This window comes from Triticum aestivum, chromosome 5A, assembly GCF_018294505.1.
Source record: "Triticum aestivum cultivar Chinese Spring chromosome 5A, IWGSC CS RefSeq v2.1, whole genome shotgun sequence".
In the NCBI taxonomy this organism is placed as follows: domain Eukaryota; kingdom Viridiplantae; phylum Streptophyta; class Magnoliopsida; order Poales; family Poaceae; genus Triticum; species Triticum aestivum.
The window spans coordinates 448,389,406-448,413,423 of NC_057806.1; the positions used below are offsets into that span (position 1 = coordinate 448,389,406).

Here is a 24,018-nt window from a genome sequence, read left to right on the forward strand (position 1 = left end):
TTGGAAAATACAGTATCTTTTCCCATTCCTTTTCTGCACCCATCATTCCTCTCCCTCCTCCTCCTTGGTGCTATGCCCCTAGCTAGAATCTCACTCGTCTGCACTCCAAAATTACTTACTGACGCACAGCTCCAGGTCCAGCATGCACGACGGGTCGACGGCCATGCGGCATAAATTCGGCCATAAAGAATCTGCGGGTGCGCGGCCGGAGAAGAAGAGCCGGAGAGGAGGAGCGGCATGCAGCAGCAGCAGCTGCGCGGGCAGCTTTCTGGAAAAGATCGCGGGCGCTGTTTATAAAAGGGGAAAGATACGTAGAGCCCGCGATAATGATTAACATGATTATTACCGCGCCGCTTTTGCCGCGAACCACCCCGGCGAACGCCGGAATCGCACGGCGGCCCCGCCCCTTTCCCACCGGGTCACGTGCGGGCGCCCCGTCAACTGGTCAAACCCGCCATTATAGCTCACACACGGAGGAGAGAGAGGAGGGAGGGAGGGAGGGAGGGGAGTCCCGTCCCTGTCCCCGCCCCTATAAAACCTCCGAATCCTTGCGCGTCTCCACGGTCCCATATCCCACCGTCGTCGTCCGTCCTGCTGGTAGGCATGGAGCTGAGGCTGAGCTTGGGGGAGGCCATGGCGGACGCCGGCCGGGAGCTGGTTCTGGGGCTCGGGGTCGGGGTCGGGGTCGGGGTCGGCCCGGGGGCGGCGAGGGAGGGCGAGGGGAGGAGGGATCACGATGTCGCCGCCGCCGCCAGGGGTGGGCTCGCGTTGGGGTGCGGCTCGTCGCCGGAGCCGGCCATGCGGCTCGCGCTCCTGCCCATGGTGCCCAGCCTCGGCTTCCCGTGGCCGTCCGAGAGCAGTGAGTGATGCGATGCATGCTTGCCTTTTCCTTTCCGTTTCTTGGATTTGTGTTTGTTTCTGCATGCCGTGCGATGAGATCGCCGCCGGAGTAGTGGTGCTGAGACGGGGCGATCCGATCTGTTCCGTTCCGTTCCTCAGGGCATTTGGAGGCGTCGACGCGGGGGTTCGACGTGAACCAGGCGCCGTCGTCCGGGGGCTCGGCCTGGGGCGCCTGCGCGGCGGCGGAGGAGGAGCAGGAGGACACCGCCGCGGCGGCGCGGGCGGCCGTGTCGTCCTCGCCCAACGACAGCGGGGGCTCCTTCCCGATGGACTTCTCCGCGCGCGGCGCCAGCGACGCCGCCCCGGGCGCCGGCGGCTCGCGCGGCAGCGACGAGGACGACGGCCGCTCGGCGCGCAAGAAGCTGCGCCTCTCCAAGGAGCAGGCCGCGTTCCTGGAGGAGAGCTTCAAGGAGCACAGCACCCTCAACCCCGTAAGCATGCACATCAACCACGGTGACCAACCCCGTTTGCTTAACCATTTCCTCTCGTTCTGACGCCCATGGCTCCGCCGCGCGCAGAGGCAGAAGGTGGCGCTGGCGAAGCAGCTCAACCTCCGGCCGCGCCAGGTGGAGGTGTGGTTCCAGAACCGCAGGGCCAGGTGCGGCGCCATGAAATCCTTTTCTTTTCCTGCTCCTTTGTCTCTCTCGTCTCGACCAAGAATCTTGGCCGGTCAAGCAAAAACCATTAAATAAAAGCGCGCTGGCTTTGGCTTTGGGCTCGGCGCGTGCAGGACGAAGCTGAAGCAGACGGAGGTGGACTGCGAGTACCTGAAGCGCTGCTGCGAGACGCTGACGGAGGAGAACCGGCGGCTGCAGAAGGAGCTGGCGGAGCTGCGCGCGCTCAAGACGGTGCACCCCTTCTACATGCACCTCCCGGCGACCACCCTCTCCATGTGCCCCTCCTGCGAGCGCGTCGCCTCCAACTCCGCCCCGGCCTCCGCGGCGGCCCCCTCGCCCGCTGCCCCCGCGCCCGCCTCAGGCGCCGGCATTGCTTCGCCGGCGGCCGCTCCGGAGCAGCACAGGCCCTCGTCGTTCGCCGCGCTGTTCTCGTCGGCCAGGAGCTTCCCGCTGGCCGCCCCGCAGCCCCAGCCTCCATTGCCGGCGCCGTCGAGCTCGTGACTTGGCCGGCCGGCGAAGGGAGGGAGGGCCTGCTTGTAAATACGCCCGCCTTAATATTTCCGCTCCTCGTGTCGGGATTTTTTGTGGCTCGCCATTCGCCGAGGGCGGGGTCCGTGAGAAACGAGAGCCCCAGCCCGAGTGGAACCGCGTCTGCCGTCAGATTTGCTGCCCGGACGGCCCGGATGCTTAAAGGAAAATTGTTGCATCAGAGTTCGCTGTTAGCCTCGATCAATCTCCGTGCATTTTACCGTTTTTGAGACGTGCCTCGTGATGAGAGATTGAAAAAAAAAAGTGTACTAGTAGTACGTATCCGTGAGGGAGGACGTGAAAGAAAGCGGAATTTAGTCCCACTTTTTTGGGGGGGGGGGGGGTGTAGCTGAGGCCTGAAAGGCGCTGTGGCGTTTCTGCTCGCTTGCCGCGATGGTGTTGGGGGGGTCTGCGCCGCTGATTTGTGAAATCATGACGCCCACCCAGCCCAGAGCGTGTGCGCATCGACGCCCACTACTGCCACTCGCTCTTTACTGGTAGAGTGAGTGAAAGCGTAGATAAGATTTTACTCGAAGATCGAGGGTGAAAAGATGCGGCGTCGTGTGTGTGTGTGGTGCGCTCAACCATGCTACGACTCAAACTGTTTTGCAGCCAAGTGCTAGTACTAACTATGGTGTAGTAGCGTATGAACAATGCAACAGTGCTTACTTACGACGGATGAGTGGTCGTATCATCAAGCGAGCACTGCGCAGCGCCGACCGCGCCATACGCAGGAGCTGTCAAGGAGTACTACAACGTTGTACAGGTGGTCCTCGTGTCGTGCTGCCCCGGTTTGGCACGCCAATGCCGATGCCAGTGCCCATTGCCGTACCCCCATCTACTGGCAATGCCACCGCTGCTGCTCCCCCACCATGCCCGCCCCATCGTCAAGTGTACACGCATTTTCGTTCTCGTCTCCTCGCCCATAAACACGACCCCGGAAACCGTCGCCTCGGAGTCCACGTCGCGAGTGACAACGAGGAAGGCGACCGATGAATGCAACGCAGCGCGGGGTCCGTGTCAATGTCATGACTCGTGCATGGCCAGGAGCGCAGTCACTCATCCGTTCATTTAACGCCCTATCTAGACGAGGCCAAGCCGAGTCTGACGACCCCAAAGATCTTTCTCCCCGGATCACGGCGGCCGGCCCCCCACCAATGCCGCCGCACGGAAACGGGCCGCGGGTCTTGTTGATGGATCTTTTACTTGCGGGACGGCACGGAACGGAAGATTCAGCAATGATGCCGATCGATGCCCGTCCGTCCGTCCTGCTCTGCTGACGGCAACGTGGCCTGCATGGCCCCCCGGTCTTCATGGCGCTTTTGATTAAGGGACGTGCAGTGCAGTGCAGTGCAGTGATCCTCAAACTTGTGATTTTAGTACGTACTCGGGCCGGGGTAGCTGCGACCTCGGCGTCTCGCGTGACGCTGGTCAAGGGGGTCATAAACCTGATTAGCTGAGGGGTCACATGATTAGTTCAAGGAATTAGCTCAAAGTTCACGGTACCGGACGTGTCATGCCGTCTTTTCCTCGTACCATGATGGAATACTCCTCCATGGTCCATACGTCTAAGCATGCTCGTCTTGGATGATAGATGGAGCAACAAGGCTACGGGCCATATGCCCAGAATTTGGGGCGCACGCATGAGAGAGAGAGAGAGAGAGAGAGCCTGTAGGGCGCACAGTTCCTTCCAGAATCTCGCCTTGCCACGCCCAAGGGAGCGCGGTGCCAATAACGAGCTCCAAAACCGCGCGGATCGCCAGGCCACTACCAACAGAGCCAGCTAGGCGACGTCGAGGCTCGGCGGGGCGCCGATCATCATCATCGGCAACCATGTCCATATGTCACCGCGTGTGTCGGATCGCTCACTGTGCGGCGTGCTACAGAAAGCTCACGATGGAGCAGATTAGGAGGGGAGGGGGGGCCGGGCCGGGCTCCCTCGGGGGACGGGGAGCACGCAGCTGATTGGGAAGTTGCATCGTGTCCCTCTGCGATGTCCCCTGCCCGCGGCCTCCTGTCCATCTCCGCCGCGGACCGGCCACTTGCCGCTGCTGTTTCGGTTGGGCCAGCGCCATGATGAGCCCCCGCCCTTCGCACGTCCCGGTCGCTCTCGTGTGCTACTAGTACACCACCGAGGGTGAGTGAGTGAGTGAGCTATCCACCTACCAGCTCCTACGTTTGGTGGCTTCATGTGATCTGAGCGTACATATTTGCTCACCGGACTAAGTTTGATCACGGTTCAGTGGAATCATCCTAAACATTCCGTCTAGGGAAGTGTTGGTCTATTTGCGTATTTGGCATGGCCGAAACGACGTGATTTTGGATGAAAGAAAAAAAAAGGCTTGATGCCGATTAAAACAAGTGGTCGTCGGATATGGCGGCTTGGCGTGAGATCTGCGCAAGTGAAGCGAAATACGCACCCCGCGCGAATGAGATCACATTACAAAGCCGAAGGGGCAATGTGGCACCGGCTTCCAAGATTTCTACCTATTTAACCAATCCCTTGGCCCAACTCCACCGCGCGACTCTATCCTGTCTGACCCCGTCCATTTGGAGTAAAACGGATAAAGGAGGCGGCCCAGCGCGCGACGGTCCGGACCCATCTTGTCCGTTTTGTGTCCGGGCCAACCCATTTCAAACGCAAACTTGCGCCGGGTTTGGGTCGCGGCGGACAGCAAACGGACGCGCGCTCGTCCGCGTCGGGGCCACGTGGCAGGCGGCCACCTACCTCCCACCCGCCCACATCAATGCGCACGAGCGGGCGGCCCCACCTGTCATCCGCACGTCGAGCGGTCGCCGTCCTTTAAGTGGGAAGCGTGGACGGGTCGTCGTCCACACTGCCCCACGCCACCCCGCGGCCTCCTCGAAACCCGACAGCGGCGACCACGTCCCAAACCCTAGCCTAGACCTCGCCGGCCGGCCGCCCGGAGCCATGGGCCTCTGGAACTACGGCCGCAAAGGCAGGCACGACCGCGAGGCCGGCTCCTCGTTGGGACGCCGCCGCGGCTCGGTGAAGAAGGAGGAGCCCGCCTCGCCATCGCCACCACGTCGGGCCCCTGCGCCGCCCGCCTTCTCCATCGCGCCCACGTCCGCCGGCGAGCGCGACCGGCATTACGTCCGAGCGTCGGTGTGCCGTCGTTATTGGGAGACGAGGACGCCGCTCCCCTGGAGCGACGCCCATCTCCCCAATAACTGGCACCTCTCCGCCGACCGGATCCCCATCCCGCCGGTCCCGACGAGCGGCCGTGCGCGCGACGAGGAGATCGAGCGCCGCCGCCGCCTCCTCCCCGACGACCTATTCTACGACGCCAGGTACGCCCCCGACTCCCCGCTGTGGGACACCTGGTTTCGTGACGAGCACGACACCAGGCGCGCCTCCTTCTTCGCCGGCACCTCGACGGGGCCGCGGCGGCCACGGGAGCGCGCCCAGGAGCGCGGGCGTAGGCGGGTCCGCGGCGTCATGCCCACGCCGTCGCCGTCTCCGTCGCCCCCTCCACCTCCTCGCATGTCAGCGGAGGAGGAGGCCCGTCTCCTCAAGCGTGTCATGGACGACTCCATGTACACGCACGACGAGCGGCAGTGGGACGGCCTGGAGGAGGCCATGGCCCTCTCTGCCGCCAGGGACGTCGCCTTCCCGGAGCTCCAGATGGTGGCCGTGGAGGACGAGAGGAGGGAGGACCCGCCGGCCGCGTTCCAGCAGCTGCTGGGCCAGGGGTGGTGCTGGTCCTGCACTGCTCCGGAGATGTCCGCCGGCGTGGGCGTGAACTGGTGCCCCACTCCGCCGCGGTCACCGGAGCGGGAGGCCTCGCCACGGGAGAAGGTGGTGCAGGCCGTCCAGCCCGCCCCCGTCCACCACGCACCTCCGGCCCACCTGTGGACGCCGCCGGACTACGTCGACCTCGTCAGCGACGACGACGACACCGGCGGCCAGTGAAGACGGCGACGGCCACGGCACCGACGGGCGCGGCAGGAGCACGCGGGATGTGGAGGCGTTTTTTAACTTTGTTTTATATGTTAATTATGAAAACCGGGCCTTTTAAGTGGCTGTGCAAACTGGGCCGTTTAAGTGGCCGTCCCCTATATATGTTTTATGTTTTTTTTAAAATGCTTTTATTTAGTTTTTTAGTTATTTCATTCTAGTTTTTTATATTTGTTTTAATTCACGTCCACCCCGGACACGATTTGGGATGCGGCCGCGTGGTGCGCGCACGAACGACCCATCTGACAAAGGCGGACACGGGTGAACCCATCGGCGTCTCAAAGGGACAAAATCCGGACAATCCGGACGTCCGTTTGGGATCATGCGGAGGAGTTGGCCTTATGTTGCGACAAGCATGTCGACTCTCTAACCATCGTTGAAAGCTTTTGTGTGCGGGTAGAGCGAAATACTACTGCCCAAACGGTAGGCTGAAGGCCGGTATTTTCAGCGCAAACCCCTCATCCACATGGCAGACAATTTGTGATGGACCCGAATTATTGGAGAAGGGGCCCATTTAGCGAATCGACAATGGGCAAAAAGTGAGAATTTGAAGATATCAGGATCACGTGAGCACAGTCGTGTATAGAGTGGTGTGGTGGCAGGATCGGAGCTGGCCACGTTGGGTCGGAGCCGGATACGTCGATCTGTTAACCGGTGTTGATATGAGAGACTGTGAAGCAACTTCAACTTCAATATCAAACATTGAGAAACTGTCTGACACCTGTTGGAGATTTATTAGAACTTGAGGATAGCACCAAATGCATGAGTACAGTTGGTGTGCTTCTATTCGTGGCTCTTACAAGGTTTGGCATTGCTTCTTTGTAAACAAGATATGCTAATATTTGCATGCTCCAAAAAGCTACCCATCGGGCATCAACTAAAAGGACCTTGGCATAGATTAAATAAAATTATAAGTGCTTACTTGATCTTTAGGTCACCATCCACCTCAGTGAGTGCATTTTTGGGCGCTAATTGTGCATGTTGTATTGATGATAGAAGGTCAACACGTCGGTCTGCTATATTTTTTTGAGCAAACTTCATATCTTGGAATGCCATGAAACATTCTACAGTCTCAAGAACAAGCATAGACGACTCACCTGAAATAAAGCACAAAATATGAATACAAAGTGCTTGCAACTGGAACGTATGAGATTATTTGGATATAATCATTGCTTAGTGAGCCTATTGTTGGAAATATGAGCAATTTACCAAATGATTTTATTAACAAAAATACTAGATAAAGCATGACTAATATAGTAGAGATAAAACAAATCATGCGTTCTGACAGAGAGAAGGTAAATAGCTTCTGCATATATGAACCCTAGCCTATCAACTCTATAGCAGACAGTAGAACTAGTTGCATATATGAGGTAGAACCTAACATATTTAGGGCAAGTACTAGTATGAGAAACTGTGGCAGGATATCTAACAGAAAGAAGAACACATACGGCACAGCAGCAGCAGTAGCACTAGACTTGGGGTCGGTGTCCTCGCCAGCCATGTCGTCGAGGAGGTTGTCGATGCCGGGGAAGAAGTCGTCGTCGGGGAAGTAGTCGTCGGAGTCCGGGGCGTCCGTGATGAAGGAGTCAGCCAGTAGTCGCGCAGAACGCTCCCCAAAAACCTTATCACCCTTCTCCCGTACAAGACTCAAAGAGGTGCGGTTTCGAAGGCCTACTGTCCCAACCTGCGGTGCACGCCGCAAGCCGGGATGAGGAAGACAACAGCAGCTCAGAGATTGGAACCGGTGGCGAGAGGAAGGAGAAGTTCTGGTGCGTCTCTCTGAGAGGAGCGACCTCCCTTTTATAGACGCAAGAGAAGGAGTCGAGAGGTTGCGCCGGGAGCTGAAGGGAACGTGGGAGATGAAACGAACTGACAACAGTCGAAGGGTGCAGCGTTCGTATTCAATATCCACTACAGCAAAAACTTTCCAGCTCCCGAGTGACCTTTCGTATACCCGGCGGGCGGCGGAGCAGCGCGCGTGGATGTCCCTCTTGTTCTCATGATCATACAAGTGGGGAAAGAACCTCCCTTATAAGGAGGTCCAACTCCCACTAAACTAGCAATGTTGGACTAAACTTTAGTAGTATCCCTTACTTTGCACAAATGGGTTAAGTGGGCCTCTAGAATTTATTAGGAATTTCTGAAATAGTTATTGGGCTGCCCCCAATATAGACTAAATTCCAGCAATCCCCCACCAGATCCTAGACGCACACAGAGATTTGCCTTTGGTTCCAAAACACTGTTTTATATACCGGTACTGCAGCGGAGACTGTTAAGTTGAACTTCCACCTAGAACTCTATGCTACACTAGTAAGCAACTTGAACAGTGGACTGGGCCTTGAACTGCAAGTTTTCTGCGAATCTAGCTTCACATAAAGCCTTGACCGATACGTGGCTACCGTGGGTCTTCCCCGCGGGTGGAGCTTATGCGTCATACTCCGAGACCTTTCATGAGTTACTAGAGAGAACCCTACTCTCATAGATTGCGACGTTTGACAATCAGACTCATATAGGTGTGTTCTTCAAAAGATGTTCTGCAGGACAACATCTCTATTTAAATGAGCCACTTAGAACACATTAAGATATACATCAACCTGCCATGAAGATTAGGAGAGTATTGCATCTTCATGGAGTGGTATTGTTGATAGTAAGGATACTCTCCTCTCAGTTGACCAACAACTTGTCTTCCACATCTAATTCACGGGATCTCCGATCACAAAGAATAGGTTACCACTGTGAACAACTCATATTGTGGGTCTCATACCCATCTCCCTCGATGCATTATCTATCACATTACGTGATAGACCCTTAGTAAAAGAATCTGCCAGATTTTTAGACGTTTGGATATAATCCAATGCAATAACTCCAGAGTTTCTCATTTTTCTGACAGACTTTAACCTTCTCTGAACGTGTCTTGATGACTTCATGTTATCCTTTAAGCTGCTCACTTTCGTGATCACAGTTTGATTGTCGCAGTTCATAAGAATATGTGGTACAGGTTTCTCAACAACCAGCAAGTCATTCAAGAGCCGACGAAGCCAATCTGCTTCGACCGTAGCTGTATCTAGTGTTGTGAGTTCTGCTTCCATTGTTGACCTCGTTAAGATGGTATGCTTGCAAGACTTCCAAGAAACAGCGTCACCTCCATGAGTGAATACATATCCGCTCGTGGCCTTTATCTCATCAGCATCTGAGATCCAATTTGAGTCACTATACCCTTCAAGCACCTTTGGGTGCCCGGTGTAGTGAATTCCATAATTTGCAGTGCCTTTCAAATAACGCAAAACTCTCTCTAGAGCTTTCCAATGCACATCTCCTGGTTTTGAGACAAACCGACTCAGTTTGCTAACAGCAAAAGAGATGTCAGGTCTTGTAGCACTGGCTAAGTACATAAGCGAGCCAATAATCTGAGAATATTTCAATTGATCTCTAGCAATTCTTCGATTCTTTCGAAGTAACACACTCGCATCATATGGTGTTGGAGAGGGCTTGCAGTCACTGTAGCCAAAGCGACTCAAGATCTTTTCCACATAGTGAGATTGAAGCAATGTAATCCCACCATCATCGTCTCTCAACAACTTGATGTTCAGAATGACATCAACCACTCCTAAATCCTTCATCTCAAAATAACGAGACAGAAATTTTTTGAACTCCTTCATAACATTCAGATTTGTTCCGAAAATCAGTATGTCATCAACATACAAGCAAAGGATAACTCCCTGGCCCCCACCATGGCGATAGTACACACATTTGTCAGCTTCGTTTACAACAAAGCATGCAGTTGTTAAAGTATTTTCAAACTTCTCATGCCACTGTTTGGGTGCTTGCTTGAGTCCATACAAAGACTTTAGCAACTTGCACACTTTTTCTTCCTGACCATCTAGTACAAACCCATCTGGTTGTTCCATATAAATTTCCTCGTCCAACTCTCCATTTAGGAAAGCAGTCTTAACATCCATTTGATGAACGAGAAGACCATGCGAGGCAGCTAGTGAAAGTAGAACTCGAATAGTGGTCAGTCGAGCCACAAGTGAGTAAGTATCAAAAAAGTCTTCACCTTCCTTTTGGGTATAACCCTTAGCCACGAGCCGAGCCTTGTACTTTTCAATAGTACCATCAGGCCTAAGCTTCTTCTTGAATACCCATTTACATCATATAGGTTTGCACCCATCAGGATGATCAGTTATCTCCCAAGTTTCATTCGCCAAGATGGAATCCATCTCGCTACGAACCGCTTCCTTCCAGTAGTCAGCATCTTCAAATGCATAAGCCTCTGAAATAGAACTGAGAGTGTCATCTATGAGATACACAAGAAAATCATCACCAAAGGACTTTGCAGTCCTCTGTCTCTTGCTCCTAGTAGGAACTTCATTGTTTTCCTCCACAGGACTTTCAAAGTGTTCTATCGAAATGGCAGGTTTGGTAATTGTAACTGGTTCCTAATTCGATGAACTAGGCATCTCCTGATTAGATGAGGTAGCCATATCCTTCATGGGAAAAATATCTTCAAAGAAAGTCGCATCATTCGACTCCATGATCATACCGACATGCATGTCAGGTACCTCAGATTTTACAACCAAGAATCTATAGCCAATGCTATGAAAAGCATATCCCAGGAAAACACAATCCACATTCTTTGGTCCAAGCTTCCGCTTCTTTGGAATTGGAACATTGACTTTCGCCAAACAACCCCATGTTCGCAGATAATAGAGTTTTAACATTTTCTTCTCCCATTCCTCTAATGGAGTTATCTCTTTGTTCTTTGTGTGGGCTCGGTTCAGGACATGACATGCGGTCAATATCGCCTCCCCCCTCCATGCCTTGGAGAGACCCGATGTGTCTAACATGGCATTAACCAAATCAGTTAGAGTATGGTTCTTTCTTTCGGCCACCCCATTTGACTGAGGTGAGTAGGGAGGCGTCCTCTCATGGATTATACCATGTTTCGCACAAAAAGCATCAAATTCATTGGAAAAATACTCTCCACCACGGTCGGACCTAAGCCTCTTGATTTTTCGATCAAGTTGGTTTTCCACTTCAGCTTTATAGATCTTGAAAAAGTTCAAAGCCTCATCCTTAGATTTCAGAAGATACACACGACAGTATCTAGTGGAGTCGTCAATTAACATCATGAAATATTTCTTTCCACCTTTTGTCAAAACACCATTCATTTCACATAGATCTGAATGTATGAGCTCTAGTGGTGCAAGATTTCTCGTTTCCGCAGTCGTGTGAGACTTACGAGGTTGCTTAGCTTGCACACAAACTTGACACTTAGATCCCTTGACAGTGGTGAAACTAGGGATTAAGTTCAACTTTGCTAGTCGCGACATGCAATCAAAATTAACATGACAGAGACGTGAATGCCACACATTGGATTCACTATTGTTGCAAATATGATTAACAACTTTATTGCAAACATCTGATAAGGATAAACGAAACAGACCTCCTGAATCATAGCCTTTACCAACAAAGGTTTCATACTTGGATATTACAAATTTATTCGACTCAAAGACAAGCTTGTAGCCATCTCTACACAGAAGAGATCCGCTAACAAGATTTTTATAGAGGGGACATAATGCACGTTCTTCAGCCGCACGATCTTCCCCGAAGTAAACTTCAGATTGACCGTGTCAAAACCACGAACTGAAGCACTTGAACCGTTGCCCATCATCACGGTTGAAGTCCCTGCGGTCTGATAAGATGAAAACATGGAAATATCACCGCATACATGCACATTAGCACCCGTGTCAATCAACCAATCAGGAGAATGACATACTGAAAGAATAGTGGGAAATATACCATACCCATCATCCTTCATGTCAGTGTCTCCAATGACAACATTAGCGGTCTTGCCGCCTTTCCCAGGGTGATGCTTGTCATAGCAATTAGGGCAACTAGGAGCCCAATGATCAGGATCCCCACACACATGACAGACACATTTCTTCTTGTCATTCTTCTTCTTGAAGTTTGTGTGTTGCACAACTTTGTTCTTCCCATCAAACTTTGCTTTACCATCAAACTTGCCCTTGTTCTTGAACTTGTGGGGTTGGAAGTTCTTCTTCTGTACCAGATCCTCCCTCAATACCTCGAGCACGTGTGTCCTTTGCTCTGGCCTTTTCTTCCACATCAAGAGTGCCAATGAGATCCGGGACGGAAAACTCTTGTCTCTTATGCTTCAGCAAGGTAGCAAAGTTCCTCCATGAAGGAGGAAGCTTAGTGATGATACCTCCGGCAACAAACTTGTCCGGTAGCATACAACCGAAGTGCTCAAGTTCTCTAGCAAATGACTGTATCTCATGAGTTTGCTCAACCACGGAGCGCTCTTCAGTCATCCTGTAGTCATAGAATTGCTCCATGATGTACAACTCAGTGCCAGCATCCGAGACCCCAAACTTGGCCTCGAGTGCATCCCACATATCTTTTCCATTATCAATTGACGCATAAGCATCAACTATGTTCTCACCAAGAACACTCAAGAGAGCATCCTTAAACAGAGTATCCATTTTCTGAAAGGCTTGTGCCTGTTGAGCATCAAGCTCCCCTTCAGGTTTGCCGAGAGTGGCGTCATAGCAACTCATGGTTTGAAACCATAAGACTGCTATCACGCGCCACCTCTTATAGTGGATACCCTCAAACATAGGAGGTCTCACGGAAGCAGCAAAACCACTTAGGGTAAATTGCCTATAATAAGGTTTTTGGATTGTTGGAAATATAAGCAATTTACCAAATGATTTTATTAACAGAAATACTAGATAAAGCATGACTAATATAGTAGAGATAAAACAAGTCATGCGTTCTGACAGAGAGAAGGTAAATAGCTTCTGCATATATGAACTGTAGCCAATCATATCTATAGCAGACAGTAGAACTAGTTGCATATATGAGGTATAACCTAACATATTTAGGGCAAGTACTAGTACGAGAAACCGTGGCAGGATATCTAACAGAAAGAAGAACACATACGGGACAACAGCAGCAGTAGCACTGGACTTGGGGTCGGTGTCCTCGCCAACCATGTCGTCGAGGAGGTTGTCGACGTCGGGGAAGAAGTCGTCGTCGGGGAAGTAGTCGTCGGAGTCCGGGGCGTCCGTGATGAAGGAGTCAGCCAGTAGTCGCACAGAGCGCTCCCCAAAAACCTTATCACCCTTCTCCCGTACAAGACTCAAAGATGTGCGGTTTCGGAGGCCTACTGTCCCGACCTGCGGTGCACTCCGCAAGCCGGGATGAGGAAGAGAACAACAGCTCAGAGATTGGAACCGATGGTGAGAGAAAGGAGAAGTTCTGGTGCGTCTCTCTGAGAGGAGCGACCTCCCTTTTATAGGCGCAAGAGAAGGAGGCGAGAGGCTGCGCCGGGAGCTGAAGGGAACGCGGGAGATGAAACGAACAGACAACAGCCGAAGGGTGCAGTGTTCGTATTCAATATCCACTACAGCAAAAACTTTCCAGATCCCGAGTGACCTTTTGTATACCCGTAGTGCATGGCAAAAATTTAGATATCGGCTCGGCTCATTCCCACAACCCGCGGCGCGGCGCGTCGTGACGCAGCGGGCGGCGGAGGAGGAGCGCGCGTGGATGTCCCTCTTGTTCTCATGCTCATACAAGTGGGGAAAGAATCTCCCTTATAAGGAGGTCCAACTCCCACTAAACTAGCAATGTGGGACTAAACTTTAGTAGTATTCCTTGCTTTGCACAAATGGGCTAAGTGGGCCTCTAGGATTTATTAGGAATTTCTGAAATAGTTATTGGGCTGCCCCCAATATAGACTAAATTCCAGCACCTATCCCATGGCTATAATCAACTTGTCTCTAGTATGACAATTTTGGCACCACATACTTATCAACTTATCATATGTTACATGTTGTAAAAAACATGGAAATTGACTTCCACTTTGTTAGATAAATAATTGCCCGGAAGTTGTTGGCATTCGGTTTATATTCCTGAAATGACCAAGTAGCATACGATTTTATCAAGGTTCTTCCAGTATGAAGCTTGGAAGAACTTCAGGTGTAATTTCAACCAGTCAAACTCATGATGAAAAGATGATGTTTGAACTAGATAACTGGAATATGTTGTACCAATTGTATTGTATCAAAGTTGGTTCTAGATAAAACCGGTCTATATTGTAAACGAATGCAACATCAACTTACACAACAAGGCTTGCAAAAAATCGCTGTAAATTATAATTGGCTTATGGTTCCTATTAGTAAAGGTAACTCAACCCCTACGAAAGTAACACGCTTCAATGAAATAAGAACAAAGCTCCAGTCTCGAAAAAAAAACAATTGTTTGTTGTTGTTGAGAAAACAACACAGGCTTTCTATAGTTCAGTACAAGAATAAAAAATATATTAGAAGTACCTCGGTTTCTATGGGCAAACGACCCCCCCCCCCTTATGGGACAAGTGGACTATTCGAAGAATAAGAAACAACATGACAACATAAGTAAATTGTCTTGTATGCACTTGACCGCAATTGGATCAGAACCTCCTCCATCTCAATGGAGAGTCTAATCTAGCCAATATCTTTGCACATTGTCTGTTTTTTTTCTAAATTTTATATACCCATTGGCCTCACTGATAGGGTAAGTGCACATTTTCATGCCCATGGGTAGTGCCCAAATGCTACCCGACTAGTCATGACTAAGGCATGGGTATAATTGTATGCCCATGGGTACGTTCAAACCCGACCCACCGATCTTATAGGTGGATCACATGTGCTATAAACCTAAAATATCAAGTATCAATATAAGGCATGAATCACTAGACATACATACCATAGTCTACCTCTCGATGGCGTCAATGAACCAAGCAACTACGCCACCACCCTTCAATGATGTGTTGATATGCCTAATGGGTGTCCATCGAGAATCGATACCCGTTGGATATAAGCACGGGCATGGATTTGTGCATGATGGATAGAATTTTACGCCCATGAGAAACATGGGTATGGCTATGCGATTATTGTGCCTGCATCATACTCTACCTACTGCCATCTTTAGAACTGCTACATTTGGAGAGTGATACCAATGATGTTTTTGCCCATCTAAAAGGCCCATTGTCGTGAAAAAATCAATGAGGCCAATATTCCAATGGTTACCTTCGGCCCATTCCACTCTTATTCGCCTTAGTTTATATGTTGTTCTAGCCTCTCACCCAGGCTCACAGTTGTTAGTATTGGCATGATCTAGACTGCACCCACATACCAACACTGGTCTTTACCGCACACTTTGTCCTCATTCATGCGTATGCAAAAAGAACTTCACGGTCACTGAAGTAACTTGAAGATGAGTTTTCCAAAAAAGAAGACGCATCTTGTTTATATGACTAGTCTATCATTCCTTTAAGCCAGGATGTCACACAGAGTAGTGGTTGCACCCAACTTCAGTGCACCCACGAAGTGAACAGTTAATTTAAAAAAATAGGAAAAAAAAACTTGAAACTTCAAGGATGTGATTATGAGAAAATGTTTTTTAAGCTTGCAAAGTTTGGTCACCAAAAAACATCAATGATCTCCATACAAAACGAAATACAAAAAATGCTCTGCACCCAAGTTACTATTCATATGTTTTCAGCACAAACTGCAGCTCGTCGGTTGTCATTTCACCACCAAATTTTGCAAGCGCCTAAAACATTGGTCAAAATCGCATCCACGAAATTTCATAATTTTTTATATGTTTTTCTAAGGTTTTGAACGTGGGTGCACAAAAACCACACTTTTAAGCTAGGATGTCATACAGAGTATCCAGAGAAAATGTTTGTTTATGATCAAAAGGCTGGTGGGCCACACATTTTGGCTAAGTTTAGTCCAGTCATCGTTCGTGCTAGGTCGTTGGTTTCGGGGCTTCTTTGTGGACTTATCCCAACTCTCCTCATTATAAAAGAAAATATTTGCTCCCGCGTCGCGGGCATAGGTCCATTTCTAGGCTGAACTTCTACAACATGTGTATTTTTTTCTAAATCGAGGGCTTGTTTGGTTCATGGAAAAAGGACAGGAATCGGCGATTTTCTATAAGCACCATTGAGACATCTGGTTCAAAGGAATGCCACAAAGGGAAAGAGGGGGAATTTGTTTTTGGTGTCACTTTCAAAGGATAAAAATGTATTTTACGATCTAACTTACCTCTTTGTAGAATTCCTATTTATGAAGTGCCAAACCAGAATCTTTATTGATATTATATCATCTTAATTACACCTTTTCATTTTTCCTATAGACATTTGAAAGTGTTGTTTGCTTTTAAAAACGTCTTATATTGTGGGACGGAGGGAGTATGAATCATGGGCAGCATAATGTATATAATCTTTATACATGGGAGAGTACGGTATCTTGGCTTTTGGATAGTGAGAGCTGAGAAAAAACATGGGCATGTTGTAAAAAAAGTGTCCTATTTTTTACATCCCCTAGGAGAATTTTTTCTGCTTTTTTTGTTTCTATTCCTACAAAAGGTGGATCCGACGTAACAATTACGGGGACACGGCCTATATAATTGTTACAAATGAGAGAGTACGGGGGTTTGGCCTTTAGGATGGTGAGTGCTCAAGGAAAACATGCATACATTGCCAGAAAAGCACTATTTCTAGATGTAGAAGAGAAGTCATTCCGTGACGGGGTTCATTTGTACCGAATTCTCACGTTCTTGAAATAAAGAGTTCTCTTCTCGTTGGTTCTCATGGAATCCCCAAGAGTAGCCAGTATGCTACGGTTGTACTATTATGATGGGTGGGTTGTTGGTGGAGAGATGTTTCACTAATGGTATGCCCAAGAGTAGGACACTACGCCACTACATGTACAAGGTTCGCCGCACAAAGTACTCTTATGAACATGGAGTAAACTGTTTAAGAACGAGCATTTTTTGCATGGGCATGTGTACCCGACTCGCATGACTCTAATTATATGCCCATGAGTAGAGGCCAGGATTTAGACACATTTACGTGCCCATGGTAGAGGCTAGGGTTTAAACACATTTACCCCATGAGTAGGGCACGGGTCTAATTATGTGTCCATGGGAATGAATAAAAGGCTGCTGGACCCACACATGTTGGCTAAGTTAAGTCTATGGTACTTCTGATTGTGCGGTCACAGTTCATGCTAAGCATTTCTTTCGCCGCCTCTTTGTAAACTTATCCTTTCGGCCCTCATTTAAAATAAAAATATGTTGGCCCCTACACGGCATATGTCCATTTCTGGGTTGAACTTCTACATCATGTGTATTTCTTTTTTTTTCTCTTTCTAAATTGAGGGCTTGTTTGGTTCATGGAAAAAGTATAGGAAGAGGAATTTTTCTATAAGAACCATTCACTCATTTGGTTCAAAGGAATACCACAAAGGAATAGTCGAGAATTTTTTTGGTCTTGCTTTCAAAGGAAAAAAAATGCAATTTACAATCTAATTTGACCTCTTTGTTGATTTCCTTTTTATGAAGTACCTAACGGGAGTCTTCAGTGACATGGTACTATCATCTTAATTGTACCTTTTTATATGGTTTGACTTATATTTATTGTATTCAGTGGAATTCCTGTGTTTTTTCTCTGTTATGGTGAACCAAACACGTAAGTTTACATAATTCTTATGTTTTCCAGTCCACCGTTTTGCACCATAGTGTTTCCATGTTTTTTCCTATTCATACAGACATTGAAAGTAGCAATCACAGGCAACACGGTGTATATAATCTTTTTGCATCGGAGAGCACGGGAGTTTGGCCTCTAGGATGGTGATAGCTGAAGAAAAAACGTGCACATTTTGTAGGAAAAAAAAACACTACATTTACATAGCCTAGGAGAAACGTTTTCCTGCATTTCCACCCCTTACTCCTACGGATGTCGAAAGTAGCAATTATGGGGACACACGCGTATATAATTGTACGCATGAGAGAGTACGGGGGTTTGGCCTTTAGGGCGGTGAGAGTTCAAGGAAAACGTGCATATTTTGTCAAAGAAGCACTGTTTCTAGACGCGCAAGAGAAGTCACCCCGTGACGGTGTTCGTTTTGGACCGAAATTCTCACGTTCTTGAAATAAAGAGTCCTCCTCTCGTGGGTTCTGACGAAGTCGCCCAAGATTAGCACGTAGTAGTACGTATATTATGAGAACGACGAAAAGACGTCGAGTGTGCCAGTGTGGATGTAGCAGCACAGCACAGCACGGCGCTGCACCGCGGGTATCCAGTTCGGCACGGCAAGCGCTACGTACGGTGCCAAAGCACGTCTACTGGACGCAATTAGTAGCGGACTGCCACTGCTTGAGGTGATTGCGACAACCACGAGGAAGAAACGACGCATCCCAAGTTCCCAACCACTGTACGGTGGAGATTAGAGAGGGAGAAAGTTACTCGCGACGGTATATGCAAAAGCAGCAACGCACGCATGCAAATGCAATCCACTCGTATCATAGGAAGGCATGCGGCAGGGCACAGAAACATGCCGACCACGAGCCAACCTTTTCGGCCCATCTCGTACCCGACCGGCAGCGCACCATCATGGACGGTAGGCCCAGCGCATTAGCAAGCACACCAGTACCAGTACTAGTAGATAGAAACGCTTAAAAGACTCACGTCACATCGATCCGGCCAATGATCTCCGTGTCGCCCCGTTGCAACTTGCAAGCGGTACCACGGAACGGGCTGACGAGGAGTGGATTGCCAGGCCATGCTGGCTGGACCATCCCGCCCTAGCTCGCCTCGTGTGCTCTGACCGTGTCTCGCAGCGCCTACGGCTTTTTTTTTTCTTTTTTTTTTTTGCGGGTGAGCGCCTACGGCGGTTAGCTGTTGCTGCCATGCGGCCGGCAATGTCGTCGGGTTTGACCGGTGAAGTGGCCTCTGCGCCGGTCGCGCTGGGCTGAGCGGTAGGGTTTGAGAGCGAGACGGTGGCGTTCGAGGAAACAGGGCAGGCATGTGAGCCACGTCGGTGTCGGCGAACCGGCGTCGCCCTGCCCTGCCGGCGAGGTCTTGACTATTGACTGACGGCTTCCCGTGCGTGGGACGTGCTCGGCACGGCCATTGACTTCGGGGCACAGGCAGCTACGAGAGCCTACCGTTCAGTTGGTCTATGTGGCTGCTATATTTCATCCTATGTTTTCTTCTTTCTTTCTTTCTTTCTTTCTTTTAGAGCAAAGACCTTTTTAATTTAACCCATTTTTCTAGAACATCAGTCCTACCAAGCAAAAAAAAAGTAAGTTGTAAAAAGAAAAGGAGTCGTTGAAGGGAAAAGCAAACTGGTTTTTTATGGGGGAGACGAACGCAAAAATTGGCAGCGTGACAACTCCATGTCGCCGTCTGGCACGGCCCAAGCTGGGTGGACGGAGCGGCCCAGTAATGACAACATTTGATTTGCCGTCGCTTGCGGCAGACCCAGCCCATCGTTATGTAGCAACGCAAAGAAAATTCTGCATGAAATAGAACCAGCAAAGCACGCCCATAAAGCTGAACATCAAAACATAAGGAACACCAACAGAGTACAGACAGACGCTATGGTTCGACCAAATCTACATCCATCAGGTAACTGAAATGTACTACCCCCCACAATCGCACCAAGCCACCCGATGCGGCCATTATTCGTTTATTCTGCTTCAGGAAATGTCCCCAAAATTGAAACTGCACACTGTCGATTCAATTGCGCAACAGCACAGGACCACCAGCCTAGAAACGGTGCCCAGCGAAGCTCATGACAGACCCATGACTTTGCCGGTGGCCGTGTCGATGTCGATTTCATAGAAGCAGGGCCTTGTAGGGAGACCAGGCATTGTGCTCATGGTCCCGACGAGCGGGTAGATGAAACCGGCTCCGATGCTGGCCCGCACGTCTCTTATCGGCAGCACGAAGCCTGACGGCGCGCCCTTCATGGATGGAACATGAGAAAAGGAGTACTGAGTCTTCGCCATGCATATCGGGAGGTTGGAGAAGCCTTGCTTGGTGTACATCTCAATTTGCTTTTCGGCCTACAGGAAAGACGTAATAAACAAGTCAGCAGGCAAAATCTTATAACTGCAGGCACAGAGTGTTCCATAATTCTCATAATAGAACAAATCTCACAATTACAGTAAGTAATTACTCCCTCTGTCCCATAATGTAAGACGTTTTTTGACACTAATGTAGTGTCAAAACAACATCTTATATTATGGGACGGAGGGAGTACAACGGAAGAAGAACACAAGGAAATACCTGTTCAGAGTATTCAACACCACTAGCACCATAGAACTTAGCTATTGACTCAATCTTCTCCTTTATGCTAGAATCTAAAGGATATAAAAACTTCAGGGGCTCTGCCTGGCTTTCACATGCTCTTTGAACAGCGACTCCAAGATCAACCTGAATATACAAGTTAAATGACATGATAGAGTTAGGCAACTAGTTCGATTCTGTAAAATTTGGACTTCAAATGTTCTTAAATTGAAGAAATAAGCATGTTTTCTTATGAAATCAACTCGCTAGGCAATAATGTATTAGTGAAATGCAGAGGGATGCATGGGCATAACTGTCAGAACTGTTTGGTGCAGTGACCACTTTGATATTGTTGATAAGCTGAAAAGTCTGGCAACAGACAATAATATTAATTACTCAAGGGGCTGGTCTATGTTGGACACTAAAGAACAGTCACAAGTACAGAAACAAAATTCACTACATCATCAGCACCGGAAGACAAACATATGAAATGGACAACAGATTTGCAGTTAAATATTTCTCCAAAAGAGATGTCATGTATAGAATGTCCTTTTTTTAGACCATGGGGGAGAGCTGCATGTAATTCATTCATTAAAATGGAATGTCTGAATTAATAATCCAGACAAGAGAAGAGAACTAACCGCTCCTTTACCACCGTGTGCATGGTGGGAGCAGACGACAGCATCGAAAGCCCCAGCTGCCATAGCCGCCTTTTTCACAACTTCCATTTCAGCGTCTGTGTCTGTTGCAAATTTGTTGATTGCTACTACAACATTCACTCCATAACCCTTTGTGTTTGAGATGTGCTTAGCAAGATTAACACATCCAGCTTCAACAAGAGCCACATTTTCACTGACATATGCATGATCTAAAGGCTTCCCAGCCACAACATCTGGGCCTCCTCCATGCATTTTAAGAGCCCTAATTGTGGCCACAATAATAGCACACTGAGGTGTCAATCCACTATACCTACACTTTATGTCCATGAATTTCTCAGTCCCAATATCAGCACCAAAACCAGCTTCTGTAACAACAAAACCACCCTTCCCAACCAACTTCAAAGCAATCTTATCAGCAACTATGGAAGAGTTCCCATGTGCAATGTTAGCAAAAGGTCCAGCATGCACTAAAACAGGAGTTCCTTCAAGAGTTTGCATAAGGGTGGGATGAATAGCATCTTTCATTAGGACAGTCAAGGCACCTCCAAGACCAAGATCATCAGCTGTAACCGGCTCACCTGCCTTGCTGTTGCCTATCACCATTCTTCCAAGTCTTTCCCTCATGTCAGCAAGGGAAGTTGTAAGAGCTAATACAGCCATTATCTCACTTGCCACAGATATGTCAAAGCCTGTTTCTCTCACCATGCCTTTTTCTTCAGGGCCTTGTCCAACGGTGATTTTCCTCAGGAAGCGATCATTAACATCCATGACCCGTCTCCAAGTAATGGATGCAGGGTCAATATCAAGCCTTGCAAAACGCCTCACTTCTTCCGGTGTTAGCTCATCGGGGTCTGTCTTTGAGATGCCAAGCTTTATCAGGCGTCGGAGCATTACATCAGCAAAGCGCCTCTTCCCTTCTTTGTTTGCTGGACACAATCTATTGAACAGAGCTTTGTCTGATTGAGAAGCTTCATGGAAAATCCTTGTGTCAATGGCAGCAGCAAGAAGATTGTTTGCAGCTGTAATCGCATGGATATCTCCAGTCATATGGAGATTGAACTCATCCATGGGTATAACTTGACTGTAGCCACCTCCAGCAGCACCCCCCTTGATTCCGAAGGTGGGCCCTTGTGATGGTTGACGGACGCAAGTGACAACCTATAATGATGACAGAAAATAAAATAGTAAACCATATCAATATAATTATATATACAGAAATATATGACAATAAATTCCATATGTTCTGGATTGTATAGTCTATTATTCATAGCCTCGAATTGTATCTATATTTACACCAATATAAAAAGCAGGAGTTGCTTCGGATACTTTCGAGATGTCGAAAACTTTTTATCTAGCTTTATTATTATCCATCCAGTGGTTATACAGAAGTTCTACCATAAGCACTGAAAATTCTGCAGCTGTACTGTCTGTTTATGTCAACACAACTTCATAAATAAATCCATCCAACTGTTACGCAAACCCTGAACCCGTGATAGCCAATATGTAGATGTGTTACTAACTAGGGGACAGCAACAGAATACTATTGCCCAGTCTAAATTTGCATCAAACAACTTCTAATCCTTCCAATGTTGTCCCAAATAAGCCCATTGGTTACGGACTTTAATCAACTTAAACGACATCCTTACAACAAACCACAAATTCCCGACTTTGTCCTAATTGACAAGCACTAATGAACCTTGTGCAGGCTATCTCATCGTTGACAGCCAAACTACATTCTTACAGCATATTAACTCGGCTTTGTTCTAACGGAGAAGCAGTAATCAACCGGGTGCAAACGAAAATAACTCTGAAAATCTCACCTTCTTATCAAGGAACGCCCCCAGCGCCTGGCACAGGCCGACGGTAGTGGTTGACTTGCCCTCCCCGAGCGGCGTCGGCGTGATGCCGCCGACGACCACGTAGTACCCGTCCTGCTGCCCCTGCAGCTTGTCAAGAACGGACAGGAGCACCTGCACATCGCCGCACAAAATTGCAGTCAGATCGAGTCACCTGATCACAACACGCAACGCCGGTGGTCCTCTTTTTCTCGGGAACCGATCAAGAACCGCACCTTGGCCTTGTACTTGCCGTAGAGATCGTAGTGCTCGGGCGGGACGCCGAGCTCGGCGGCGATGTCGGCGATGTGGAGCGGCTCGACGGCGTTGGCGATGTCGATGTCGGCGGGCACCGGCGAGGCGACGTCGAGCCTCCGGATGGTGGGGTTGGGTGCCGGCGTCGTCATGGGCGGCACCAGCGGCGGCGCGGAGACGGCGCTGGATCTCGCGACGGCGGGGCGGAGGCGAAGCAGCGAGTGGTGGCGAGGGAGTGGTGGAGGCGAGAGGAGTCGCTGGCTCGCGGTCTTGTTTATTCTCGCCCCCGCGTCGGCACGGCGGCGGCTTAGGATAATGGAGGATAAAGTTCTGGGTTGACTGGTTGGTGGGGCAGGCAGATCCATGGCACAGCAACAGCTCCCACCCAAAATAATGGTACTGCTCGCGAAAAACCACAGATTAATTAACCCACCACTCTATAAATCTTCTCGACTCAAAGGAACTGTTTTTCGACTGACCCAAAACTCTGCCCTAAATCTTCTCCCCGTCCTCAATGCGCACTACCAGTTCGTTCATCAGACGAACAAACGCATTGGGTGGGGTGGACGGGAGGGTTTTGGGGTGGTCTTATCTCGGGTTGGACGGACGGACGGACCGCGATCCCAATCCGGGGGAGAAGATAAGGGGTTCTTGGGGACGGTGGGTCGGTGGGTGTGGGCGACGATGCCTGGAATCCCAGTCTGTATCGTGTTCTTGAGGTGGCAGCGACGACGCCAACTGTGCCCGGCGGCACCGCTTGGATCAGCGCTAGCTCATGAGCACTTTTGTTCTGTCCAGCATTGATCCGCGAACCAACTTTGGAATCGAGCGCTTGAGTTCAGGTGAGGTGGCCGTGAGCATTTGGTTTTGGGGTTTTGCTCTGGCGAAAACGGCAGTCCAGCCCAGCCACGGTGACACGCAAAGTCGTCTGAAGAACGGGGTTGCAGGCCACGTGTGGTCGCTTCTCGGTTTGTAAGGGCGCTCCCACGGAGTCTTGAATGGCTCCGGTCGCGTGAGGCCGGCGAGAGAAACGCTGGCATCGGAAGAGCATGCATGGGCCACGTTTTGTATCGCTTCACATGTGGATGCCATG

At 49.4% G+C, this 24,018-nt stretch overlaps 2 protein-coding genes across 2 annotated transcripts; one reads left to right on the forward strand and one right to left on the reverse strand.

Annotated features, from left to right (window-relative positions):
• Positions 1-554: 554 nt before the first annotated feature.
• On the forward strand, positions 555-2,250 carry LOC123103921 (homeobox-leucine zipper protein HOX11). Its single transcript, XM_044525615.1, has 4 exons — positions 555-859; positions 1,000-1,331; positions 1,419-1,498; positions 1,631-2,250. Exons 1-4 carry the CDS (start codon positions 604-606, stop codon positions 2,016-2,018), a joined length of 1,056 nt encoding a protein of 351 aa, XP_044381550.1. The 5' UTR covers positions 555-603; the 3' UTR covers positions 2,019-2,250.
• A 17,183-nt stretch (positions 2,251-19,433) lies between these two features.
• LOC123103922 (formate--tetrahydrofolate ligase) lies at positions 19,434-23,643 on the reverse strand. Its single transcript, XM_044525616.1, has 6 exons — positions 23,405-23,643; positions 22,907-23,324; positions 22,656-22,805; positions 20,818-21,993; positions 20,177-20,323; positions 19,434-19,953 (listed from the first exon to the last, which is right to left on the reverse strand). Exons 2-6 carry the CDS (start codon positions 23,288-23,290, stop codon positions 19,678-19,680), a joined length of 2,133 nt encoding a protein of 710 aa, XP_044381551.1. The 5' UTR covers positions 23,291-23,324; positions 23,405-23,643; the 3' UTR covers positions 19,434-19,677.
• Between the last annotated feature and the right edge of the window lie 375 nt (positions 23,644-24,018).

Bases quoted from the DNA above. Each gene is read 5' to 3' on its own strand.
- LOC123103921 (XM_044525615.1), top strand. From the start codon at position 604: ATGGAGCTGAGGCTGAGCTTGGGGGAGGCCATGGCGGACGCCGGCCGG. The intron at 860-999 runs GTGAGTGATGCG...TCCGTTCCTCAG, and splicing joins CCCGTGGCCGTCCGAGAGCA to GGCATTTGGAGGCGTCGACG. The intron at 1,499-1,630 runs GTGCGGCGCCAT...CGGCGCGTGCAG, and splicing joins TTCCAGAACCGCAGGGCCAG to GACGAAGCTGAAGCAGACGG.
- LOC123103922 (XM_044525616.1), bottom strand. From the start codon at position 23,290: ATGGATCTGCCTGCCCCACCAACCAGTCAACCCAGAACTTTATCCTCC. The intron at 22,806-22,906 runs GTGCGGTTCTTG...GGCGATGTGCAG, and splicing joins ACGGCAAGTACAAGGCCAAG to GTGCTCCTGTCCGTTCTTGA. The intron at 20,324-20,817 runs GTTAGTTCTCTT...TTGTATATTCAG, and splicing joins CACACGGTGGTAAAGGAGCG to GTTGATCTTGGAGTCGCTGT.